At 38.2% G+C, this 27,466-nt stretch overlaps 2 protein-coding genes across 3 annotated transcripts; both read left to right on the forward strand.

Annotated features, from left to right (window-relative positions):
- Positions 1-350: 350 nt before the first annotated feature.
- Positions 351-20,988, forward strand: aclyb (ATP citrate lyase b). Of its 2 annotated transcripts, XM_041973272.1 has the most exons (29): positions 351-486; positions 3,675-3,856; positions 4,150-4,272; positions 6,468-6,530; positions 6,878-7,068; positions 7,359-7,438; positions 7,669-7,799; positions 8,039-8,157; positions 8,393-8,529; positions 8,707-8,768; positions 9,085-9,202; positions 9,362-9,516; positions 10,020-10,113; positions 10,948-10,977; positions 13,522-13,663; positions 15,128-15,296; positions 15,376-15,480; positions 15,585-15,781; positions 15,941-16,022; positions 16,106-16,216; positions 16,316-16,443; positions 16,533-16,626; positions 16,783-16,937; positions 17,065-17,215; positions 17,443-17,586; positions 17,711-17,824; positions 18,689-18,771; positions 19,306-19,382; positions 19,468-20,988. In XM_041973272.1, exons 2-29 carry the CDS (start codon positions 3,698-3,700, stop codon positions 19,560-19,562), a joined length of 3,309 nt encoding a protein of 1,102 aa, XP_041829206.1. In that variant the 5' UTR covers positions 351-486; positions 3,675-3,697; the 3' UTR covers positions 19,563-20,988. The 2 variants fall into 2 exon arrangements, with proteins under 2 accessions (XP_041829206.1, XP_041829207.1); XM_041973273.1 differs by lacking the exon at positions 10,948-10,977.
- Positions 20,989-22,164: 1,176 nt separating this feature from the next.
- klhl11 (kelch-like family member 11) lies at positions 22,165-27,323 on the forward strand. Its single transcript, XM_041974679.1, has 2 exons — positions 22,165-22,976; positions 24,270-27,323. Exons 1-2 carry the CDS (start codon positions 22,435-22,437, stop codon positions 25,852-25,854), a joined length of 2,127 nt encoding a protein of 708 aa, XP_041830613.1. The 5' UTR covers positions 22,165-22,434; the 3' UTR covers positions 25,855-27,323.
- Positions 27,324-27,466: the final 143 nt, after the last annotated feature.

Genomic DNA, 27,466 nt, shown 5'->3' on the forward strand with positions numbered 1-27,466 from the left:
AATACAATATGCATTAAAAGAAAATAGCCAGCAGATTGTATTTTGAAGGTTGTACATAGCCCGTAAATGGGCTTCAACATGCAGTAATAGAACATTTCAGGTATAAAAAAGGAAATGGATTTTTAAAGATTGGTCTTCAAAAGGTTTTTTTCTCTTTTATGTTTTTTAAAAGTTGGCAGGGTTGTGAATATGAGAAATATTACCGTTATTTACAATCTTACCACTCTATAAAAACTGATCATATACGTTTACAGCAGTTGATGATGGTGTGGCGTGGGTAGAACTGACGTAATCACGTGACTATGTTTAAACCAATGAGGTGTCCACAGCGTCGCCAGATTATGGTACGACAGGAGGAGGGTGAGGTGGCAAGAGCGGCTGACAGAAACGGGCTCCGGGTATAAGACAAACTGACTGTTAAGCTGTGTTATTTGTGGCCAGGACACGAGCCATTTTTTTCAAGAAGGTGTTGCAGTCCTTGACAAGGTAATAGTTGTCCCTCAGCTACTTTGCAAACGTCAACATTTCTTGGTAGCAGTTATCTAGCGACTTTTTTTTTTTTAGCTACAGCAGTTAGCTAGTCAGCCTGTCCTGTCAGTCAGGGCTTCAGGTCGGATGAAATGAGATGCTCTGAGGTTTGAATGGAGAAAAAATTCTGAAACTCTTATCTTGACAAATATAGAAGAAGTTTAACTATTTTTACATTGTTTTACTCGGCTGTCTGTTTAAAAAAGCTAATCCGAAATTTTAGTGACTCATATTAGTCATAAACGAGGACTAACCTCACTTTACAATCTACCGCAAGCATTAACTGCTGTTGGCAAGTTTATTATTTTAGCTACTTATTTCTCCTCTACCGGATTCTATTTACGTTATTTACCTCGTGATTAGCTAAAGTCATTGTTGAACTTGCCTGACTAGCTAGTGTGGGCTGCTCAGTATGTGTAGTGGGAGTGGTAGTCAATACAGGAGCTTCATTCATAAGCGAGTTGGCCTGGCAGATATGATGTAGCTAGTACGGAAGTTTTCATCGAGGAAGTGAAGTTACGGGACCCCTGAGTTCATCAAACAGCAGCTAAGTATGAAGCAGTGCCCCACAGAAATGGTCCCCACGATGCTGCTGCCTCCAAATCTAGCATCCCCCATCTCAGGAGCCTGTACAGTAGCTGAATTTTCACGGCTAAGTAGCTTCAAACAATAGACTGGACCCTGGATTATGTCAGGACTAAATACAGGGACATCTGTCTCTGAAAGCATGACATGATAGTCTGCTAAATCTTTGCTAGGTTATTTACCACAGACATTTTAGAGATAACTTATCTGTAGCAAGGAGATAAAGCACTTGCACTCCTAAACCCTGAAATAAATGTTCCATAGACTGTCTTCAGTAAGACAAGTGGCACAAGTGATAAGATGCATGTAAATAAAGGCTCTCTGGTTGTTGCTGTATTGCTAGTTCTTCCTTGTTTTCTGTAAGCATAGATGTGTTCTTATATCTTTTATATATTTTATATTTCTATTTTCTTATTTATGTGTGCATAAGCTGAGAGACTCCTCAAAATGTCATTGTACTTGCATAATGACAACAAAGATTTTGAATTTAGTTGGTATCTTTTATCTCCTTAAATAAGATCAAGAAATGTTAGACACTAAGCCAGGCAAATGCCGATGAGTATTTGTGTTGGTTTAGACATCTTTCCCAGAGCAGGTCTTGCAACATGTTGTGAGGTTTAAACAGGAATGGCAAGTTAAAGAGCAACTTGTTGTGGGTTAGGGTTGTGTTGTGAAGAAGATGCTTGTCATGTTTTTACTGCAAGTTTGCCAAACATCAGATTGCTAACTTGTCAGTTGTTTGTGTGAGAGAGAGAAAAGGAGAGGTCACGTTTTGCACTGACAGATGGGTTTTTTGTTGTTGTTAATGATTGTCAGGTGCATATAGGTAAAACTTGACTGTTAAAACCTGATAACCACCAATTTTGACTAGAAAAAATAGTGGAAATTACACTACAACTTTTAAGTTAATAAACACTTGTAACTTGAAGTGTAGAAACATCAATCCATCCATTTTTTATACCAACTTACTCCAATTCAGAGTTGCAGGAGAGCTGGAGCCTTGTATAGAAACAGGTACCAAGGCAAATGTTATATGTTCCATTCAATAATATTCACAGCTGTCTTGGTATCACAGATTTGCACACTTGAAGGGGAAAAATGCTAGCATTTGTAAAAATGGTGCATGTTACAGATGTTGGAACAAGGTATTGTAAGTAAAATATTAGAGAAATAAAAGACAAACTATTACATTTTAACACAAGACTAGCCATACTGGTCTATGTTGGGATTTACACCAGTGCGGCATCACTGTCTAACCCTAAAACACCAGCATTAAAGCAGGCAAATGACAAAAATGACAAAAACCTTGGTATCACTCATTTCCACGACATATTATGCGTATTTTTGTGTTTAATAACCCACAGTTGCATTAGCTGAGAGGAGGAAGGGTACATTACCGACAGGTCTCCATGTAAAAACAGAGATACAATTTGATTTATTTTCAGTTTTTTAGGTTTGGAGCTATAATCAGTCAGATACAAGTATCTTAAAAAGAATCTGTAATTTTGTTTAATCTATGTATTTTCCAGTGGCCTTTTTTGTTAGTCAAAACAAAGATATAATTGTTTTAGATGAATGAGGTCATTTATGCACACATCTAGTAAAATAAGCAGCTGCTTTTAGGGAGTCAACATTTACTTTTAAGTTTAAGTTTTTAGCTATGCCCAAAGGGTCATAGTTTTTCAGACAAAATCATTTAGTAAGTTATGATTCATTCGTAGTAGATTTATACGTAGGTGTCTGACTCTGGTATCTCAACATGTCCATGTGAGCATGGAAAGTAGCCTAACATAATTTCTAACCAGAAGAAATACATTTAGATTTTATGTTTTTATTGTTGTTTGAGTACATCTGATGTGTGTGTCATCATGAAGTGGTATTTCCCAGTTATTCTAGGTAGAGTATATTTATTTTTCATTGTTCGAATAAAATTGTGGAAGTCCAAAATACAAATGTTATGCAGACAAGGCCTTAGAAATCCCCTATGCTCGAGTTTATCTTGTGTTTGATAAGATGTTTAGATTAAAGAGCGTTTCTATTCTCTCCTGGACCCAGTGACACACATAGCACATGTTTGGATGATAAGTATCAAGTTATGCTTATCCGATGTATACAGTGAAGGAGATTGGCCCTTTTTATGTGAAAATTTTTAAGTGCAGTGAAAGAAATAAACAGTTTTTTTTAGGTTAATTAGTATAGTATTGCATCACATTTGGATGGTTTTATTTGTTACAAGGTTTCATTATTTATTAAGTGAAATACTAGCTGCTTCTCCAGAGTTTGTAGGTCTGTCACTCTTGCTTAATTGCACTCCACATTACAGTACTCTCAGCAAACAGCAGTATATCTGGGTCACATTTGTCAGAATGTTCATGCTACGTATTACTTATTATTCTAATCTTATTCTCATGTGTCTGCTTATTTTATTATCTCAAAGTTTCCATTTTCCTTTTAGGATAGAAACAAATAAGCCGGTTGTGTCTCTTGTGTTATCTTTTATTAAGTCCTTGTGATGCTGTGGTGACTTGCTAAAATTAACCATTGGATTCCATTTCCCAAAGGCCCTGTGCTGTCCAGCGCTGTCATGTCTGCGAAAGCCATTTCAGAGCAGACAGGAAAGGAGTTCTTGTACAAGTACATCTGCACCTCAGTAGATGTGCAGAACCGTTTTCGTTATGCTACTGTAACTGCTGAGACTGACTGGGACCGCCTCACACAAGAGCACCCATGGCTACTGACAGAGGTAAGACTGTGTCATGGGTTCAGTAGAACCTCAAAACTTTTCCTCTTTGCTGTATGTGGTTTTTGTCTGTTCCCAGCTGGTTAAGTCACAAAGCTCGTTTATGGGTTTAATTCGCAGGATGCCATGCCATGCAGAAGCATGTGACTCTGTAACTGTAGCTACCCTTTGTGACCTGTGTGTGTGTGTGTGCGTGCATATGCTTTGTGCCTTAGTCTCAGTTTAATTTGGTTCAGTGTTTATACAAATTTGAGGGTTTTATGAAATATCTGCGACGTTTCTTGCTTTTTACACAGCGGCTAGTGGTGAAGCCAGATCAACTGATTAAGAGGCGAGGGAAGCTCGGCCTGGTGGGCATCAACCTGGACCTGCAGGGCGTTAAAGAGTGGATCAGCGCCCGCCTTATGAGAGAGACCACTGTGAGTTGACTGTATTCTCTGTCTTAGGTTCCTCCAAGTGTAAAAGCTAACATTGTCATTTTAGGCAATACAGAGGCCCACATTGAGGACTGATAAATCCAGGAGACTGGAGCTGTGTTAGAACACCTAGATAATTAAATCAAATTTACTCAGTTTTGTTTCTATTGGGTTGTAAAAAGATAAAGAATATGCATGCTCATGTTAGTGTTAGAGAGAAATGTCCTCCGATGCTTGTGATTAGCATCTCAGTGCTGCATTTAGGAAACGGAAGCCCAAGTTTTTTCTTTTGCTTTCATGTGTTTCCCAAGTATAATGCACCATACTTGTCCTCTGTAGATTTTATATTGGCTAATGCGTAATGGCTATTGAAATAGTCCTCATTTCTGAAGAACCAGCAGCTGTGATTTTCTCCCATTATAAATTCTGTCTCCTAGGAACATGCTAATAAGAATGTCCAAACAGGCACTGCTGGTTTGCCAGTTTGCTAATAATTGTACTTTCTTTTAAATTAATTGACCCTTAACTTGACTTGTTTTTTTTACATTTACAACTCGTGCAACAACAACTTAATTCCTGTCATGTAAGAACATGTTAAAAAAAATACTTAATACTTATAAAATAATAATAATACGTATAAAAATGCACAAGTAAAACTCAGTTTATATGTAGAGAATCCATCTGAACTTGCAAGAAAGAGCTTGTGAACTCTGCAATTTTCAGTATTATTTTAACTGATTACAGATCAAATATGTTCGGATCTTCATCTAAACTAAAAACACAGTTATACAGAAACAGTTGTACCTTTCGTCTCTTTGGTGGACATGTTCACATGGATTTAATAATTCAAAATAATGTCATGTTACTCTGAGAAAAAAATTTTGCACCAAAACTCCACCTATATTGTTTGAATTCATCATTACTTCTAGAATATTATGACTGAACAGCCCTGTTCAGGTCCTGTAGCAGCACCTTGGCACTGAGTTAATGTCATAATTCCCATCGGGACATTCCAAACCACAAGTTTTCTTCTTTGTTTAACCATTCTGTTGTTGATTTACTTGTGCAGTTTGGGTAATTATATTATTACCTCGGCCAGCCTTTCCTAAGCTTCATATCATGGGCTGCCCAGAGATTTTTTTATCTTCCAAAATAGAGGCAGCAATTATTCTTAAACCATTGTTCACCCTTCACTGTTAAAACTGGGTTTTGCCATTAGTGTGCACAGACCTTCTTGTTTTTCTTAAAACGTGGCATTCACACATCAGCATATTGTCCCTGAAATGTGTATTGGTAACCTTGAGAGACATGCTGCAATGTTTGTTTGTTTTTTATGTTTGTTTTTTTGTTTTTAAAGAAAAGTAGTTATTTGCTTTGTAGTCGTCTTTCCTTGGCAAAAAGTGGCAAAATGGAAGGAAATCAGTGTAGGAATATGATGCTTCAAGACTCCAGAACCACTCTTTGAGATGAGCCTGATGAATGCTTTAGCAAAACATTTAACACTGAAATATTTCTACAACTTCCTTTCAGTCTCATCTCTTTATTTGGAAGACGTCACTCAAAGTAGCACTCAGAAGTCATAGGCACAGAGCTTTGCTTACTTTTTCCTTCAGCACTGTGGCTGATTACTTAGTATGCTCAAATGCAAATATTTGTTAATTGCATTAGATTTAACTTTGAATGTAACTTTGATGTCGATTAGAGCACATTTTAATAAGTAATCAATACAGAAATAAACATCTGTAATTGGCACCTGGTTCTTGCTTATCTTCACTGTAAAACCAATCAGGCCAAAGATAAAGATGCGAATGCTGTCAAATAGCGTGACCCAAGTAGTAAACACGAGTGCCTCATTGTGTGTCATACAGCATATGAATAGAATGTAAGCTCCGTTAGTACCAGCATATGGATGTGTTAGGAGCATGCTGTGCCACGCCAGAGGCCATGGGCTCATGTTTAGATCAGCCAGGTCAGAGGGTGGTCTATTCTGGTCTACTGTAAATACAGACAAGCCACCTAGTTCTTTAGGCAGACAGTCCCCACAATTCCCCCAAAAAATACATAGCTGGTTGTTTTGTTTGTTTTGGGTTTTTTTTCTGCAAAACTATTCATATCAATCTTTTAATATTTTTTTTCTGCTGGTATAACTCAGTTAAACTAGCATGAATGTTTGTGACAGTAATCTGTTTCTTGACTAGGTGGGAAAAGCAAAAGGTGTGCTGAAGAACTTCCTCATTGAGCCGTTTGTTCCACACACACAGGTAATGGGTGTTCGTTACTCTGCAAGCCAAGTTGTGTTTACTTGTGTAGCCTTTAATTGAGGATATAGAGCTTAAAAAGACCCACCCTAAAAAGAGAAATGAGCTAGGAAATCATTCAGCAGGGCAGTAAAAGCTCCAGCTTATTTTGTAACTAGGTCAGTGTGATGATTTGATGTCATATTTTCCCAAAAGAACAAACTTAAGGTAAAAAATGATGCAACAAAATATATGTTTGTGTAGTTTTTTAATTGTGAATATAACAATCAGGAGCTTGTCATCTTTATGTACTACATATATCACACCCTATGCAAACAAATTCACACTTAACACTTTATTTACTCACCCAGGAAGAAGAGTTTTATGTGTGTATCTACGCCACGCGTGAAGGCGACCATGTGCTTTTCCATCATGAGGGAGGCGTGGAGGTGGGTGACGTGGATGCTAAGGCCCAGAGGCTGATGGTTGCGGTGGATGACAAACTCACCGAAGACCAAGTCACAGAGCAGCTCCTCACATGTGCTCCAGATGACAAGAAAGAGTATGGATGCACCCTGTTTTTGTTTTTGTTTTTTGTTTTTTTGTTTTTTGTTTTTTTTTTTTGTTTTTTGTTTTTTTTACTTATTTTTTTTATTTTATTATTATTTACATGCAAAAGTTTGTCTTAATTGGTTCAAAATACAGCTCTGACCACATCAGCCTTGATTGTTTGGCAAAAAAGTATATTTTTTTTGTATACACATTGAATTGTAGTACAAATTAATTTTACATTTTTCCTAAGTTGTTATCCACTCTTCTGTTGATTTTAAACCATGTTTTCCTCCTTTGTAGAGTCTTGGCCAGTTTTATAGTGGGGCTGTTTAACTTTTACGAGGACCTCTACTTCACCTATCTCGAGATCAACCCCTTAGGTAAACCTTTCCTCTGTGCAACCTTATGCTCATCTCATTGGTATTCACAGTGGCAGGAACCAGTGTGGATGAATTATTAACTCAAGGGAATGAATTTCTTTTCTTTTCTGGGTTTTCTTTTTTCCTTTCCTTTTTTTTTTAAATGAAATTAAAAACATTTACCCCAATAAAACTTATAATTAAAAGGAAACATACAAATGAATAACTTTAGTTTTTATTGTCTTAACCAGTTGTCACCCATGATGGAGTGTATGTCGTCGATATGGCAGCCAAGATTGATGCCACAGCCGATTTCATCTGCAAGGCCAAATGGGGTGATGTGGAGTTTCCTCCACCCTTTGGCAGAGAGGCATATCCAGAGGTGAGATATGAGGGACAAAAAGCAGAGTTTTATTTGGCTAGAGATCTTTAGAGCTCTACAGCTTTTAAAGCAAAGCTGTTTTCTAAATGTTTAATAACCAAAAGTACCAAATAAACAGGGACACAGGTATGTTGATATGTTGCATCATGAGTTAATGGGTTCAGATTGTCTCCATTACTGCCCACAAATACTCAATCAACAGACTGTGTAATTTGCTACAAAATGCTTTACCATTTTAGGAGGCCTACATAGCAGATCTGGACGCAAAGAGCGGTGCTAGTCTGAAGCTGACTCTGCTGAACCCCCGAGGCAGAATCTGGACCATGGTTGCTGGAGGAGGTGCTTCTGTGGTCTATAGGTGGTTCATTAAATCATAATGGATTGTATATGACTTCAGTTTAATAAACCTACTCTCTGTTGTGTTTATTCAAAGTTATACTTGGTATTTTATGTTGTCCCGCTTTGTGCTGTTTTAGAAATTTGAAAGCATTCACAGTGATTCAAGGTTTTGCTTTCCCTGCTGCTCAACACTTGTTGGGTTATTTAACCTGAAAGCATAGCATAGCATTTGACTACTGATTTCTCTTATGCAGCGACACCATCTGTGACCTGGGTGGGGTGGATGAGCTGGCCAACTATGGCGAGTACTCTGGCGCGCCCAGTGAACAGCAGACTTACGACTATGCAAAAACCATCCTCTCTCTCATGACTCGTGAGAAACATTCTCAAGGTGAGCACAGATAAGATGTTATCAGAGTTCATCTTCCCAAATAAGTGGGCTAAAGGTGAATGACTGGAGGGAGGAATTCAAGAAGCAATTAGGTCTCCAAAAATTTGTTATGGTTGTTTTTAAAGTAATTAGATTTTATTTTTTATTTTTTTTAATGACTTTTCTATCACCCTGCAGGAAAGGTTCTGATCATCGGAGGAAGTATTGCAAACTTCACCAATGTAGCAGCCACATTTAAGGTGAAACAAGTTTTCCTGAAACACTTAGAGTAAATTATGTTAGCTTCACATGTCATCACCAAGTTTCATCATGCATTTTATTGAATTATAATTTTAGCTTGATACACAACATCTGCAGTCTGTATTAATAGCATGTTTTAGAATAGCAGAGCTGCTACAGCTTCGTTCTTCATATAGAAACTTTGCAGATTGTTTTATGTATTGTAATTTTCTGTAATGAGTTCCTATAACCCACCAAAAGATGCACATTAACTCAAATTTTGTGTAAAACAAAAGAACTGCATCACAAGGCTAAGCTGCCTGACTTTTTCCTCAGGGTATTGTCAGGGCCATTAAAGATTACCAAGGTCCGCTGAAGGAGCACGAGGTCACTATATTTGTACGACGTGGTGGGCCCAACTATCAAGAAGGCCTGAGGGTGATGGGGGAAGTAGGTGAGTGAGATCATCCCTTGTTGAATTAAGGAAATGTCTTGCGATTTACAGAAAAGAGCAATTCTATATGGAAATGTATGTTGAGTTGACTAATGTTTTTTATGAGTTCTGTTTGTATATACTGTTCTCTGAAATTACGCTTGTTGCTCCTCTGTGAAGGGAAGACCACGGGTATTCCTATTCATGTGTTTGGGACCGAGACCCACATGACAGCCATTGTTGGCATGGCGCTGGGTCACCGGCCAATCCCTAACCAGCCTCCAATGGATGCTCACACCGCCAACTTCCTTCTCAATGCCAGCAACAATGCAGTGGTAAGTTTATTTTAAGTTGACTTTGTTTCAAGTTGTGTTATGTGAATCTGGGATGGTCTGTAGATCATTAAATACTCTGACCAAATGAATGCACTGCAGAAACTTGCTTTACTACATACCTAAATCAGCAATTGAATGGTGAAATCTTCTTCTATGGAAATCTGTTGAACCATTTTTTAAAGTTTGTCAGTTACACAACATAAATAAGCATGTTTGTTTTCGGAAAGGGTTTTGTGTGTTAAGTGTGTTCACTTGTTACACAATACAGTCGTGCACGTTTAAACATGGCTTAAACTATGACAGGATAGGACTTTGAATCTTGTTTGAGTGGTTCTATTGTGTGGTGTTATGTGGTCTGCTTGCTGTGCAAACTCATTATTTGGCTGTATATTTAGTAAAATATCAGTGAATTAGAGAGAAACATGTGCCACTCCTTCTTGTAAATGTCTGTGTGGCTCTTAATATCAGAAATATATTTATATATTTCTCTCTGTTTCCTCCAGACTCCAGCAACAACAAGAACAGCTTCATTCTCTGAATCCAAGACGACTAATGATGTCTCTCCAGCCAAAAAGTCTAAAGCAGGTCTTCCAGCAGGTATTTACCACAGAGGCACTCACTGCTGAGCTGCTTCTTTTAGCTAGCCATATTTACTCATGCACTTCTGCTTTTTCATTTCTCTTATTCTTACTTCTTTGTATTTCTGCTTCCCTCCTTCCCTAAATGTCTTAACTATAATTCTGCTTTATTTATTTATTTTTTTCCCTATTTCACCCTCTCCTTCTTCTTTTATGCTGCACAAACTGTCCACTCACCTGCATCTCTTTCATGCTTGTTTCTCTAAGACTCTCTTCATTCTTTACTGTGGCCTCTGAAGAATGTGGTCACAGGCGATTGGATAGGTAAGTCATAGGTGTGCCATGCTCCCACTGCGTTCAGCTTCATTGGTTGCCCCTCTTCCTGTTTACCCTTCCAGTGTGATTCCTACATATTTGCATCACCTTAGTTCCTCTATTGTTTTTAAGGTGCATTACATTCTTTTGCAATAACATCTTTTTGGAAGAAAATGGCTGTTTTTGGATGATTTGTGGATCAGATTCTAGTGCTAGCAATAATATCAGATGTGTCATCTATGGTAAGAGGTCTGAGTTGCTGTGTAGGGGTAGTGTTGATTGTAGTGTTAGTCAGAAGTTTAGTGTTGCCTTTGGGATGTGAGATTTTAATTGTGACATTATTTTTAGATTGCTATCACAACAGCATGCTGTTTACTCTGCTGTGTTTTATATGATGGTACACAGTTGGCACAATGCTTTTAAGTGTGTTCAGTGAATGTAGCAAAGATGCAGATCAGCCAGACTCATTATTTTTCTTTTGTTTTTTTTTTTTGTGCTTATTTTGTCATAATTTCTGTTCCATCTTGTGATGTCACAGACGTTCAAGGCTCTTCAGGTTGCAGCGGAGGTATGAAAGGGTGTAAATTACCTGTCCTCCTGCCCTCTCCACCTTCTGTCTGCTTCCATCTGTCCTCCTGTTTTGGTTTATTCACAGTTTTCCTTATTTTTCCAATTTAATGTTAACTTACTTCTCTTCAAGAGAGCTGTTTATGTTTCACTAAACAGACATTCCCTTTCAGACTGATATTGCTGAATTACTGAATTATTTGTAGGTCCAGATAAAGCATGAGTTGTCATTATTGTTAGATATTCAGTTCAGTTTACAGTATGTGCCTTTTGTAAAGGAAGCCTCATCCTCCTCGTTCAAGCCTTTTAAAAAGGCAGTGATCAGGACAGATGTACGGTTTTAGCCCAGTGTCTCAAATATCAGATGTACCAACAGAAGGCAGAGAGCAGGAGAGACTGGGGACTACTGATGCAAAGGTGTGATAACTAACGGCAAATGTGTCGAAGCACATTATACACTAACATGACATCTTGCTCCATAAACCAAATGCATGTTTCAGAATAGCATAATTTTTACCATGTCTCCGCTCACAGCATTATTATTATTATTATTATTATTATTATTATTATTATTTTTATTTTTATTATTATTATTATTATTAGTAGTATTAGTAGTAGTAGTAGTAGTAGTAGTAGTAGTAGTAGTAGTAGTAGTAGTATTGTTTAAATATGTGTCTATAAGGTTAAGTTACTTCATGTTTCCCATTTGTAGAGGGAAAAAATGTCAGCATCTTCTACAAACCTAGTACAGAAAGTATTGTATAAAACAGATAATATTTGACACAATATGGGACTATGTCACCAGTACAGAAAATTAATTAAACTTACAAAAAAAATGGTTTTAGTCCTCCATTTAAAAAAAAAAAAAAGTTTACGACTGTGCTGAAAAAAATCCCCCTGATGGAAAACAGTAATGACTTTGTTCATATCAGATTCTTCTGAAAGTTATAAAGTGCTACACAATATAGACATTAAAATAAAAAAGATAAAAATAAAGTGGTGAAACTCCAAAATATTTGAATAATAAAGACACAATTACCTGAATAAAGCAAGTTAGCGCAGCAGTAATAACATAAATAATCAGAATATTAGAGAAAACCATGGTCAAATGGTTTACAGTTAAGAGAAGACTATGACTAAAAACTAGGGATACTTAGCCGATACCGATATCCGATATTAATATTGTTTTTATGGCCGATAACCGATATTTACTGATGTCGATATATATATTTTGTTTTAAAAGGTTTAAGATTATCAGATTCTGTACAAAGTGAAAATAAAGCAAACATTAGGGGTGTTAGCTTCCCACCATTGTTTGTGAAGTTCTGGATGGCAGTTTTTTGGATGACATATCAAATTTGTGGTGCTGAACGAGTTGACACGGCATCCTCCTCGCATTACTTCGACTTTGCGGATATTGCGTACTGCTTTTTGAGTACCTTCTTTTTACACCATGAAAGATTACCACACAGCTGAAATTGCTTCTTGCTTCAGTTACATCCCACAATGTAGTGCTGCATCGCTGTCACATATCCAAACATGGCTGCATGGCCAAACCTTCCGACACACGTACACAATCAGCAATTATAAGAAAATAAATATCGGCTGTTAATATCGGCCCAGTATTGCTTATCGGACCAATACCGATATGTTAAAAAATGACTAACATCGGCCGATACCGATATTAATGCCGATTTTTCGTGCATCCCTACTAAAAACATAGACCTACAACCAATCAGCACAATGAAACGCGTAACCTTACACTGAGCGATTTCCCTCGAAGGCTTTTCTCAGCACAGCCTTACTATATCCCCTGACCCATATTAGATATGTGCGATTGACCCTGGCTGTGTATAGGCTGTGCAGATCTCTGTCTGAGGGGGTGAGACGTGTTCTGTCACACCAAATGAAACATGAGCTTTGAGAATCATCCAGTTCCCAAGCTAACTCAGCGTTTACTCTCCAAGGGCATGACGTTGCTGTTATCAGAGGCAATCCATATGTACTGGGCTGCTGCAGAACAGGGTTGGAAACAGGTGACAATGGAAAAATATGTATATATTCTAACAGTGTGACTCAGTGTCCCTTGTGAAGTGTTATGAAATTGTGACATCCCAAATTAATCCCTGAGTGTGAAACAAAGGGGGTGGACAAAATAATAAACAGTGACTTTATTGTAATCCCATATGTCTGATTTTATTACATTCACAGCTTTTAATCAGCACTTGTCAGCTAAAAAGGATGTCTGGGACAAAACTTCTGACCTGTGCAATTACATTGGGTTGGTCAGACAAATTTCATTGTTGTGTGTGCAGTGGGAGGTGTGTGAATAATGGCATATTTTCATGGAGTTTGTAGTGGTGATGTGTTATTTTCTCTATCCCCTCCATCTTCTTCCTCAGACTGAATTCCTTCACACTCTGCTTGTAGACGTCCCTGTTCCTGCTGTTTTACTGCAGAATTCCCACTTTCATCAGTGGCTGGTTTTATTTCTTTCTAGTTCTGATTGGAGTCTCCCTCTTATTGCTTTATTTTGTTCTGTCAGCCAAAGCAACCACACTGTTCAGCAAACGCACCAAGGCCATTGTCTGGGGCATGCAGACACGTGCTGTGCAGGGCATGCTGGATTTTGACTACATCTGCTCTCGGGACGAACCTTCTGTGGCGGCCATGGTGTACCCCTTCACGTAGGTTAAACTACATGTTATGATGCAATAGTTGGTGCTCCTTGGATTTGACAGTATTGCTGATCTGATACAGCAAACAGTTCTAAAACGTTTTACTGCAAGAATCTCATGATTTAACATCTTTTGTTTTCCCCAAGTGGAGGATGTTGCAAGGAACTAATACAAGGAGGCCAGCTATTAGTTGGAAACCAAATATGAAATGCCTTAAGAGAGAATCTTTAATGGAAAGCACTGGAGGATAAGAACTGAATTGGATAAATAGTTATTTATTAATAAGATGCAGTATGTGTTTTTTAACAGTGACGTTTTTCTCCCTAATTATTTGCAATGTGGAGTATCCCAAGGAAGTTGCCTTGGGCCATTATTATTCTCCATATTTACATATGACTTACCTTGTGTTTTGACCATTGGTAGTGCTACTTTATTTGTGAATGATGCAACTATCTATTTTGCAGCAAATAGTATAATTGAGTTAAGGAATACACTCCAGACTGAACTACAATTTAGTAGTGGACTGGAGTTGGAAAATAAACTGGTTTTGAATATGGGCAAACCAAAATTATTCTGTTCAAGTACAGAAATGCAACTAATAATGATAACAAACTACGTTTGTCACTTAAAGGCTCAGACATTGATCAGGTCCAGGAGGTTAAGTTGCTTGGCATCACACTTGGTGGGCAGCTGTCATGGGATAAGCGCTTTAGTAATATTGTATAGAAAAAGGGTTTGGTATATCTATTAGAAGATGTTCCCTTTTCTCACCTCTGCCACTGACACAGACACTTGTTTTATCTCATCTTAATCATTGCTCATTTGTTTAGTTGAGTGCAGCCAAAAAAGACGTTTTTAAACTCCAAATACCTCAAAATAAAGCAGCAAGAGTTGCTTTGGCAAATCCATCTGATGTGAGGCTGAGTACAGAGAATATGCATAACAGATTTTCATGGCTCAGTGTAGATAAGGTTGGCATGTAACCTCCTAAGATTCTTCTGGAATGTTTTTCATAACATTAAACCGCATTGCCTGGACTCGCAAATAAGTTATGTTAGAGATCATTATGACTACGGCACTCAGCGAGCTTCTCATGGTCAACTTAAAAAAAAATAAAAACAGCTATTACAATGTGGAATATTTTACCAGCTATTGTAGTTGAAGCTCCCCGTAAAGCCAGTTTTAAAAGATTACTAAAAACGCATTTTAATTGATGACTATTGAAGAATCATGGGGATTTGGTGCTGATAGGTAAAGTGCATACTGGTACTTTTTTTCATAAACATGTGTTTTGATTATATTAGATGTGATCTGTATGTTGTTTTGTTTAGATTCTGTGTGATGTATAATATGTTTGTTATATGTGGACCCCAGAAAGAGTAGCTGTTGCATTAGCTCCAGCTTATAGGGATCCGAAAGAAATAAATGAAAACTGAGTTTTCATTCTATGCTTCTTTACATTGTGTTGCTCAGTGGAGATCACAAGCAGAAGTTTTATTGGGGTCACAAGGAAATCCTGCTGCCGGTCTACAAAAACATGGCCGATGCCACGAAGAAGCACCCTGAAGTGGATGTCCTGATCAGCTTTGCATCCCTGCGCTCAGCCTTTGATAGCACAGTGGAGGCCATGCAGTACTCACAGGTATAAAGAGAAGCTGTATGTCAACATCGGACATTCAGACTAACCTGCGTGGATCTAACTTGTTTTACTGGGATTCCAGATTCACACAATTGCTATCATTGCTGAGGGCATCCCTGAAGCTCAGACCAGGAAGATGATCAAGATGGCTGATGAGAAAGGCGTCACTATTATTGGCCCTGCCACGGTACATCTACATCCATCAAACATACCATGCTACACTGTTAAAGTACTGGTATCTGTTAGTATGTGACTCACAATGTAATTCTTTATATTTACCTTGTGTCTTAGGTTGGTGGCATTAAACCAGGCTGTTTTAAGATTGGAAACACAGGTGGCATGCTAGACAACATCTTGGCCTCCAAACTTTACCGTCCTGGAAGCGTGGCGTATGTGTCACGCTCTGGAGGCATGTCCAATGAGCTTAACAACATCATCTCACGCACTACAGATGGGGTCTATGAAGGTGTGGCCATTGGAGGAGACAGGTATTACAACTTATTTACCCTAACCCTATATTTTTGCTGAAGAGTAAGAGATGGTAATCCAGGAAAGCTGTTGTAAAACTGTGGCTTTACATGTTATTGTTGCTCCACAGACATTTTGTTTTTAAGCTTTAATTTTTCTTGTTTGTCCTCGTTGTATAGATATCCAGGTTCCACTTTCATGGACCATGTCTTGCGTTACCAGGACACTGCAGGAATTAAGATGATAGTGGTGCTGGGAGAGGTGGGAGTCACTCTAGGACTACTTCCAGTTTATTTAATCTGTGTCTAAATAGTTACTGTTATATATATTTCTCTGTAACCCAGATTGGAGGCACAGAGGAGTACAAGATCTGCCAAGGCATCAAGGAGGGTAGGATCACCAAACCTGTAGTGTGCTGGTGTATTGGAACCTGCGCCACCATGTTTGCTTCAGAGGTTTGTTAGCTGTGTTGAGATAAGAACTGTGGTTTTTGCTGCTCTCCTTACCTGAGAATTCAGGGTTTCATGGTCAATGTGTAAACCTGCCACCTTCAGGTTCAGTTTGGTCATGCAGGAGCCTGTGCCAACCAGGCCTCAGAGACAGCAGTGGTCAAGAACCAGGCTCTAAGGGATGCTGGAGCCTTTGTTCCCAAGAGCTTTGATGAGCTGGGGGATGTTATCAGGTGGGAATCACATCATCATAGCACGCACTTTGGCATTTAATTGTTTTTTTACTTTTTTCACTGATTATTGTTTAAATATGATGTAATAGTACTGTTTATGATGAACTGGTGGCCAATGGTACCATCATTCCTGCCGAGGAGGTGCCTCCCCCGACAGTACCCATGGATTATTCCTGGGCGAGGGTAAGAACCTTAGAATACTTATTTGTAAACCCAGTAATATATGGCAGATCTGGTGAATAATACATAATTTATAATTCTTAAGTTATTTAACTTTTACAAACCTAGTGGCAACAATTGGATTTTTAAATGTGGTTCATATTTTTAATTTTTTTCCAGGAGTTGGGCCTGATTCGTAAACCAGCCTCATTCATGACGAGCATCTGTGACGAGCGAGGTCAGGAGCTCATCTATGCTGGCATGCCCATCACTGAGGTCTTTAAAGAGGAAATGGGTTTGGGAGGAGTGCTGGGCCTGCTCTGGTTCCAGCGCAGGTTGGTGAAGTAACTGTTGAAACTTTCTTCCGGTTGACAAGAAGAGAAGATAAAGTTTTGAGACACAAGTGCAGTTGCGTGACTCATTATTTTTATTTAGTGGAATCAACTCTGCTGTCCTTTTTAGGCTGCCCCGCTACGCCTGCCAGTTCATTGAGATGTGCCTGATGGTAACTGCTGATCACGGGCCTGCCGTCTCTGGCGCTCACAACACAATCGTCTGTGCTCGTGCTGGGAAAGACCTCATCTCAAGTCTCACCTCTGGCCTGCTCACCATCGTCAGTACTGCTCACATACAAACACGCAATTTAAAATTACAAATATATGTCCGAAAAACCGTGAAGCATCATAGGCCTAATGTAGATTGAGACTTGGCTTCATATTGACACATTTCTTTAACAATTTCTTTCCATTTTTGCAAGCAGGACAACATCAGAGATTTCAGAAATGGTTAAACAGACCTGAATATTTCTGGAGTGAAACAAGATTAATTTATCATATCCAGGGGGACCGTTTTGGAGGTGCTCTGGACGCTGCAGCAAAGCAGTTTAGCAAGGCATTTGACAGCGGCATGCTGCCCATGGAGTTTGTTAACAAGATGAAGAAAGATGGCAAACTTATCATGGGCATTGGCCACAGGGTCAAATCAGTGAGTAGCACTCACCTTTCATTCCCTTTAAATTTGCATTTTGCAGTCAGCCCCCTCTTTAGATTAATTAAACTGGTTCAACCAACAAAGCTGCTGTGTAACATGAAGCTTATTTGGTTTCCAGATCAACAATCCAGACATGCGTGTGCAGATACTGAAGGATTTTGTCAAGCAGCATTTTCCCTCCACCCAGCTTCTAGACTATGCTCTAGATGTTGAAAAGATCACCACCTCCAAGGTACCACAGCAAGAATGAAGCAAAGCATCTAAACTCATAAAGACTGATTCATTTATGACTGACCCTCTTTTTCACAGAGTCAGTAACCGAAGCTAAGACGAGACCATAACAGTGTAAAGACATGATCTCATTTGGTTCATTTAGGACCTGCAGACCTTCTTGTTGTTTGTTGAATGATAAAATATTAATTTATTTTCAATGCCCAAAAACTTTCAAAAATGAACATACTGTCAGTAGATATTTGAAAACTATATAGTAACATTTATTACCTTCACATTAATAACTTAATGTGAAGGTAATAAATGTTACTAAATAGTTTTGTGTTTTTTGTGTTTGTCACCAAATTACAGTAGTTAAAGTTTTTGAACTGGGGACTTTCTACCACCTGCTTCTAATTACTCTGAGCTGTCATTTTGATGCATCTTTATACACCCTCAGGTGTCATTAAATTACACACTTGAGAGGGAAAACTAAAAAGTTATTTTTAAACCAAGCCTGATTTAAAATCAGGGCTTTTTTTGTCTGTTACAAGACATATCACCACATGAGTATGGATTCAAATATTTCAGTTTTCAGGGTTTTACTTTAAAACTTAATCAGTTTAACATCTTCATTAAACTTTTTTTCATAATCGAGTTCAGTAAAAAATATAATTTTTCATTTTTTTCATTTTTTTAAGTACAAGTGTAACAGAAAAACTCACTTTCAGATGGACATTTTACATGTCCTAAAATATCTCGACAAAATCTCTCTGCTCCGTTAAACTGTGGCCCATTCCTTTTTCTTCACAGGCAAAGGTTTGACATATTTCTTAATAGATTTTAATAGTTGTAATTGAATGTGTCCTCTTTTTATGTTTATTAGAAGCCTAATCTGATCCTTAATGTTGACGGTTTTATTGGTGTTTCCTTCGTGGACCTGTTAAGGACATGTGGGGGCTTCACACGGTAAGAAAATCTGGCAAACAGTGGAGACATTAACAGTGTATTTAATGTACATTAAAGTGATTTAAGGGTATGAATTTTATTACCAATACCAGTTCCATTTCATGGAACTTTGCACAATTAATTTTATTTCCTAAATCAATTAATAAAATGAAAATTAAATAAAAATACTATTTATCCCTGTATTCAAATTGGCATAATAAATAAATGACAATTTTAAATTCTAAATACAATATATAGATATATAAAATATATACAAATAAAGTTAAATGAAATAAAACATAAAATAAAAAAGAATTTATTTAAAAAATAATCTAAAGAAAAAAACTTATTGTTGAAGATTATTGTAGATATTCTGCTAATGTCATGGCTCCATGTCCCAGCGTCACCTCCATATAAACATTTAATAGAAGTTTTCAGACTACTAGTAGCTGCAATCAGAGGTGAAGTGTCAGTATTTTACTTTAATCCATTCTCTCTCTGCTGAGACCACACTGTCCAGCTTTGTTTCTCACATCAATGTTGGATTGTTTGCAGAGATGAAGCTGACGAGTTTGTGGAAATTGGTGCACTGAATGGGATCTTTGTCCTCGGCCGTAGTATGGGCTTTATTGGTGAGTCTGATTCATATGCATCCAAGACCCACACTATCCTAATTATTACAACAGGACTTGTAACTCATGTCTGTGCATCCTGCAGGGCATTACCTGGACCAGAAGAGGCTGAAACAGGGTCTGTATCGCCACCCATGGGATGACATCTCCTACGTGCTTCCTGAGCACATGTCCATGTAAAGCCAGAGTGCAGAGAGTCGCTTCCAGATCAGACTGTTTAGCAGCATCATGTCACATAACATGTATGTTATGTGACATGAACTGTCCAGTTACAACAGCTGCACAGAAAACTGGGTGGGCTAATTCTGGGAAGTGGGGGCGTGCACTGACAAAGGATCCTGTTGAAAAGGTTTCAGTCTAGTTTTTATGGAGGAAAAAGGGGAAGTCTATTTTTAGATTTAATTTTTGACAAATTATTTAAAACACTCAGACATCTAACTTATTCAGTTTGGGATAAAAAGCCAAACCAATGCAAATTACATCAACTGCAAAAAGCAAATAAAGATGCACAGAAGTCTGTTTTGCATAGCGGGTACAGGAGCAGGAGTCAAATATAATGTCCACCCTGACTCCTGCATCAGTCTGGAGAGTTAATCTGCATGATCAGCTGCTACTGTAAAGTCTTTTTCAGCTTAGAAACACAGTAATGTCTTTTATACTAACTTACAAATATTAACAGATATTGGCATTTGTCTGCTTATGGCCATACAAAAATGTGCTTAAGTGAGCTTTCTCCCTTTTTGAGCACTGGCCCTTATGTTTACTATCAATTTCACTCCCACTGAGAAAGACCCGTCATCACAATGTAAACCAAAGGTCCTTTTGGCAACTTTTATTTTTAGTTAAGAGAACACAGTCTAGCGATGGATATTCTATGTTATGAAAGGGAGGTATAATAATAAAGGAATTAGATATGGAAGATGTTCAGTGTTAACTCACCTTTGTCTTGGAACTGTGTTTATAGCCCTGGTTGTACACAAATGGTGTGAAATAAATTCATCAAATACTGTGAATTAAATACTGTTATAAGGCGTTTCAAGTCTTTTCAAACCAAGTCTGAACTAAACGACAAAACAGGAAGAAGTAGAAGCATCCAAAGGTGAACAAAATGCATCATGAATGAGTCCTGTGAATCTTGAAGGCATCTTTTGGTGAGGGACCATGAAAGCACTTTGCTTTACTTCGGAAAATTATTGCACACACACATACCTTTAAAATAAAAAAAGAATGTGGGAAGATCGACCCCGTCTCACGACACTTGGAAACCGCTCACTAATGCCTGCTGTTTGGTCTTTTGTTTTGCATTTTTATTTAACTGTGGAAAAAAATGCTTGTTTTTGTAATATGCTGTCATATAGTGGTATGATAATAAAGAACTTATTTTACTTTTCTTTTTGGGTGAAATGTTTAATGTTGAAATATGCATAGGAATATTTGATCATATTATAAACATGGCTAACTACTTTAGGGGGTAAAAGAAAATCAGGTTTTCACACTCATACTGTTGTCTTTTCCAAGGTCGCTCATCTTTCTCGTGTTTGTGTGTAAACTTTGGTGGGTAAGGTGAGGATGACCGAATGTTCTCTCTGAATTTCTAACCTGTGGATAAAATGAGTGATTAATCATTTGTTGACACATAAATTGGATCTTTGGACTGCTCAAGAAACTTAACTATCTTTCAATTTACAGCGACCTTACAATCTTATGTGGCTTTTATTCTTTTTGAACAGCCATCAGTAACATTACACATGCAGAAATAAACCTTATTCCTTCTTTCTTTAATCTTATATCTTGCATTAATAGTGGTTTGAATCGAGTCATAAATTACCTGTGATGTTGGAAAAGTCTGAACTTTATGTACTGAAGTTGCAGGTGATCACCTGTCTCCAGTCAGGACTGCTGTCATTAAGTGAAGGTCCAATGAGCCCTCTCATTATGTTAAAGGGTATTCCAGATTTTCTTTTCTTACATTTGACTGTTATATAATTTACAGCTAAAACGGATTTCACGTTTTTTCTGCATCAGCTTCATTTTCCTTGTTGATATACATTCATTTTTGTATATCAGGCCTCCCAGCACATTCTGAAAAAAGCTTGGGGTACAAGGTTAACAAAAAGGAATAGATGATTTTTAGTTTAAATTTGTTTGATTTGAGGTGTTACTGATAACATTATTTTTAAAATGAATACATGAAATATTTTTAATAAAATCTAGATTATATTTGTGTTTTTATTTATATGTGAGATTATTTTTCAAACAATTTCAGTGGCACAAGGAGCTGCTATGCTCTTAATTTCACCATGTTTGTAAAATTCATTGATATAGAACATTTCTTTAATAAGATGACTCCTGCACTACTTAGAGTAATCTCAGCTTAAGTTAATGTCGAGTTGTTGAAGATTAAGAAATGGAAAAAAAAAACGTTTCCCATACAGTTAAGTGTCTATAAAATTGTGTAAAACAAACATCTGTCAAAATTCTTTTAACTTATTTCAAATAGGTTTTGACCAATAAAATGTAGATATTTAATGGCTTTCATTTGCTTTGTTATATAATGTTGCGTTTTCAACGCTGCAATTTCAACATAAAAGCAATATTTTAGCTTGAAAGGTGTTTTATTATTTTCTGACAGTAAACAGGCCAAACAAACAAATAAAATAATTATCTTTTGTTGCATCCCTGATAAAAACACAACAAAAAATGATTAGGGTTTTTACCTCATCAGTAAATGTAACAATGAAAAGTACACATCAGTTGAATCATGAGAGCAACGCGCATGCGCGAACACCGGCGAATCCAGAAAAAAAAAAACCTCAAACTTAGCGAGAAATTAAGACGAGTTAATGCGAATTTAAGAGCTTAGAGAATTCAATAAATATCTTCAAATTTGTTATATTTCCTCCAGAGGTCTGGTTGTTGCCCGTATACACGTATATTAGCTTGGATTTTGGAGTCTTCTGACTTTCCTGCAAAAATTGGACATTTGGAATATTCTTGAAGACGGAAGTGAGTGTCCCTGCCTTCCAATCTAGCCTTTGAGCCCTGCGCATGCATGTCATTCTGTGAATGTTTGTTGACGTGTGCTGTATACACCTATGAGTTCTTCCCGAAGATTGCTCAGAGATTTCATCTGCCTCTGAGTTTCTCCCCTTGCGTCGGAATGGCAGCGGAAGATCCAGAGGACAGCGGCGCGCAGGGAGCGCTAACAGGTGAAGGTGATGATGAACCTGACGAGGCCGAGGAGTTTACCTGCTTGGCCTACTGCTCGGAGCTCTCCCGACGGCAGAATGAGCAAAGGAAAGCGGGGTTGTTCTGCGACCTGACGCTGGTTTTCAGCAGCGGAGGACTGTCCGAAGAAAGGGTCCAAACCGTATCTGCCCACCGCTCAGTTTTGTCCGCGGCGTCGCAGTACTTTTCGCTGTTGCTGGGCGGACAGTTTTCAGAGTCCCAGTCCGGGAGAGTAGAGCTGAAAGAGTGGAGCTCGACGACGGGGCCCGACCCAGACACTGTGGAGAGTGTCATACAGTTCATGTACACGGGAGAAGTCAGGGTAACCACTGCCAATGTTCATGAAGTGTTGGAACTTGCTCACAGGTGATTTTTTAAAAACAATACATAGTTTTTTGAGCATTTGTCCTTCATGCTTTAATTTCTGGTGCTATATTCTTGTCATATATTCCTGTAATAGTACAGGGTGTGACTTGACCGGAATAAACACACCTGTGGAGTTTAGCCTTTCACTTTCAAAGCCATTTTATAGTTACAGGCCAGTCTATACAAGAGCATTAGTCAGCAAACTACATATGACAAGGTCGGTTTTACAATGGAAGGTCCAGATTTGATGAATAAATGATTCTTCACATTTATGTTTACCAAGTTATTCAGAACATTGGTCAGTAAAATAACCATCTAATCACTTAGTGCACCAATTACTTTCTTGTCTGCTGTCATATGTTTGCCCGGTTGGTGTTATTATATGATGTAACCTACACAATACACAATAAAAAGAAGTGGCACCTCCTGTATTGTTGCACCTCGACCAGTGAAACATATTACACCTTTAATATTTGTGCCAAATGCTTGTGCAACAAAGCACCTCCCAGCTTTAACCTGATCAGCCAGCATAACAGGCATCAACAGCATCAGGATCAAAACAGACAAAATACAAAAAAAAAAAAAAACACACAAACATAAGCATAATACTCCTTATTGGATAACTTACTTGGAACAGATAGTTTTATTTAGTATTTGTAAATAGAACATATCCACATGAAAATATTTAACATTTACTTTCTGGCCCATCTTTCTGGCTGCTTTTGAAAAGGACATTTACCAAACCCTCACTCAAGCAACAATTGTAGACGTGTAGTTTTACCATTATAGAGCTGCAAGCAACAGTTTCAGGCCTCAAAAACTTAATAATGTAATGATATTGTTCTGTACAGTATGCCATAGTAAACAGACAAGTTAATTTTCTCTTGGAAAACCAAATCACATTTCTTTTGTTCTCGTCTCAAATTTTGGTTATATACTTTAGCACAAAGACTATTATTTTAAATTGAACTTTTAAGTATGTGTTTAAAATGTGTTTTTAAACTATGTCACATGTATGTATGTACCCCTAACAATGACAAAGTTCAGGTTTGCTTTTATTTTTATTTTATTCATTTTAGTTTGGTATTTCCTGAAAAAATGTTAAGCGCTGAAGGTACATTCTGCACTTTTTTAGTATATATTGATTTTTCATGTCATTAATGTGTTTTAATGCCATATTTCAGGAGAGCTGATGCTCTAAGTGGTTTCTGATCAGGTCACTAGAACTGACCTATTATATTGGCTTACTTTTGAGCATTGAAATTGATCATTTTGGCCTCTTCTCTGCATTAGGTTCTTGCTGCGGCAGCTGAAGAGCTTCTGTGCAGACTTCCTCATGAAGAAGTTGAGCCTGAGTAACTGTGTGGCTGTGCATAGCCTGGCTCACATGTACTCACTGGACCAGCTGGCTCAGGAGGCTGCAGAGACGATCAGAAGAAACTTCCACAAAGTTATTAGCAGCGAGGAATTCTACACGCTGCCATTTCACCTGTTGCGAGACTGGCTGTCGGACTCAGAAATCACTGTGAATTCAGAGCAGGAGTTGTTTGAGGCTATCGTGAAATGGGTCCACCAAAACAAAGACGAGCGAGAGACACATTTTGAGGAGCTGTTTAAGCTTTTAAGGCTGCTGCAGATTCCTCCTACCTACCTGTCGCGTGTGGTGAGAAAGGAATGCTTAGTTGCAAATAATGAAACATGTCAGAAGCTTATCTCTGAAGCTCTGGAATTCCATGCCATTCGCTCCGAGAGCCTCAAATCAGTTGATCCGGAGCTCTGTGCCTCCTACATGGCGGCAATTCAGCCACGTCTTGGTCAGAACATGGATGTAATTATGGTGGTGGGTGGTGTTTCAGAAGGAGGAGAATATCTTAGTGAGTGTGTGGGCTACTTTGTTGCTGAGGACCGTTGGGTCAACCTGCCACACATTCATAATCACCTTGATGGACATGCCATTGCAGTCACTGAGAGTCATGTTTATGTGGCAGGCTCCATGGAGCCTGGCTTTGCCAAGACAGTTGAACGCTACAACCCCAGCCTCAACATTTGGGAGCAGGTCAGCAGCTTGACCACCCGCAAGCACTCCTTCGGCCTCACTTGCGTCAAAGATGTACTGTATAGCATTGGTGGTCATGGCAACTTCAGTCCAGGCTTTAAGGATGTCACTGTATATGAGCCTGAGCATGATGAGTGGATCAGTCTTCAGCCAGCGCCAAAGATCCTACGAGATGTAAAAACAGTGAATGTAGACGATCGATATGTGTACGTGGTGGCCAGGACTCCTGTAGACATAGACCACAATGATGGACTTAGCACTGTGACCACATGCTACGACACAGACTTTCGCAAGTGGCAGGAAGTGGACTCATTACCTCTGATCGATAACTACTGTAGTTTTCAAATGGCTGTGGCATCCACAAACTTCTACCACACTGCTTCTTGTTGCCCTAAGAACTACAAAGTAACAATGGAGGAAGCTCAGGAAAAAATATCCGGCAAAATCTCAGATGAAATACTCGACAGCCTCCCGCCAGAGGTCCTTAGCATGGAAGGTGCCGCTCTGTGCTACCTCGACGACGACATCTTCATCATTGGCGGGTGGAGAAACGGTAACATCTTGGACAAACAGTACCACAAGGAGGCGTATCGTTACTGTGCTGAGAAGAAGCGCTGGACGTTGCTGCCGCCCCTACCTCAGCCACGCTGCCGGGCAGCAGCCTGCCACATTCGCATCCCGTACCAGTATCTTTACGGCCACCAGCGTTACCCCGTGCCCCAGAACCTGGTTCGCCAACGAGATCGCATCCAACAGATGCAGCAGCTCCATCAACGGACCCTCACTCTGCGACGACAGCTGCAGTCTCAGATTGAATGCTGAGGATTAGAAATGCTGCTGTGAATGATTACTACTTCATCTGCTTATAAATGTGCCGTTGTTGTCTCAAGACGGTTTTATCTGTGTTTTAACACAGATAAAACAGCAGTTGGAAACATGCTGATTAAACCAGAAATGAATAAGCCATACATGTTGGGGGAAAACTTTCAACATCACTGTCCAGTGAAATTTTGTTAAGCTTGGTGTTGAGATGTTAACTTTAAATGATGTTGGGATGTACTGTAGTGTGATGGTAGAGGTGAAATGTCTGCTTGGGTTGAGCTGGAACTGGTTTGAACTGAAAAAGACTAGATTGTTCAAACTGCTGTCTAACACAGATTAAACAGCAGTTTGAACATATGTGTACATCTTATCGTTCAGCAAATAAATGATGCTGTGATTACTTTAACAATTTTTGAAGATATTTTGATTTCTTCATAAAAGTTTAAATTGTGGCCTTTGTGAACACGTTTAGATAAATGATGTCAACATTTATATGCAAGTTTAGGAAAAAAAAAAACTTTCAACATCACTGTCAGTGAAATTTTGTTAAGCATGGTGTTGAGATGTTAACTTAACCTATTAAATGATGCTGGCATGTACTGTAATGTGACGGTAAAAAAGACAGTAAAGAACTAAAGACATCCAGACATAGAGAACAATATGAGCTTTGACGCCTTTTTTTTGTTTTTGTTATGCATTGTGTTGGAATATGTAAGTGTTGATGCTGTGCGCCACAGTTTATTCTAAAACAAATCAGTTTTTGGCACTAGAAGTAAGTGTTTGTGGGGGCATACTGGGGGGCATGTTTTGTGATTGTCAAGTTTCTGTAGTTTATATAATCCTTTTTTTGTATTATAATTTCTTAAGTAGTTCAGCTGAACAAATGTAGTATTTGAAGTCCCAGCTTATTGTGTAGCTTAAAAGATAAAGTAAATGTCTGTATGATTACATACATTTTATGTTGTAAAGATGCTTTTAAATGGAGACTATATGTTTTTTATATGTGTTAGTTTTGGGTACTTATTTGTATTCTTTGTTCTACCTTTGCACCTTTGGTTGGATTCGTTGACCATACCTCAATATGAAATATTTAGACTCAATTAGCCCAAACATTCTTCCCAACTTGGTATGAGCTGTGTTTATTGAGGATGGAAAAGTTGTGAGTGGTTTGATCTTTTTTCCCCACATTGTTTCAAGGTAATCATTCCCAGCTGAAGAGTGTGAGCTTACTACTGAGTGCAGTCGGGTGGATGCAGGCCGGCAGCAACAGTAATAAAGCAGCCACATTTGATATATAAAAGCAGATTTAAGTCTTGGTTTGTTAAAAATGTAATTTCAGATCAATTGTAATATTCAGATTTAAAAGCAGTCTACTATCTACAAATGTGCAGTATGCTGCCATTTCATTTATATGTGCTAAAGATGGAGTGTTTAGCATTTTGTAATAAAGTTTTCTTCTTTGAAAAAAGGTTCAATTCACCTGTCTTTGTCTGGAACTTTTAAGATTTTTTTAAGAATATATATATATATATATATATATATATATATATATATATTTTCTGCCTTTATATCGTCAGCTGCTGAGCCTACTAACGTAGGTAGGAACCATTAT

Source organism: Melanotaenia boesemani, chromosome 21 (assembly GCF_017639745.1).
Source record: "Melanotaenia boesemani isolate fMelBoe1 chromosome 21, fMelBoe1.pri, whole genome shotgun sequence".
In the NCBI taxonomy this organism is placed as follows: domain Eukaryota; kingdom Metazoa; phylum Chordata; class Actinopteri; order Atheriniformes; family Melanotaeniidae; genus Melanotaenia; species Melanotaenia boesemani.

Excerpts from the sequence above, each read along its gene's own strand:
- aclyb (XM_041973272.1), top strand. The coding sequence starts at position 3,698 with ATGTCTGCGAAAGCCATTTCAGAGCAGACAGGAAAGGAGTTCTTGTAC. Across the intron at positions 15,481-15,584 it reads CTATTATTGGCCCTGCCACG|GTTGGTGGCATTAAACCAGG; the intron begins GTACATCTACAT and ends CTTGTGTCTTAG. Across the intron at positions 18,772-19,305 it reads ACATGTGGGGGCTTCACACG|AGATGAAGCTGACGAGTTTG; the intron begins GTAAGAAAATCT and ends GATTGTTTGCAG.
- klhl11 (XM_041974679.1), top strand. The coding sequence starts at position 22,435 with ATGTCATTCTGTGAATGTTTGTTGACGTGTGCTGTATACACCTATGAG. Across the intron at positions 22,977-24,269 it reads GTGTTGGAACTTGCTCACAG|GTTCTTGCTGCGGCAGCTGA; the intron begins GTGATTTTTTAA and ends TCTCTGCATTAG.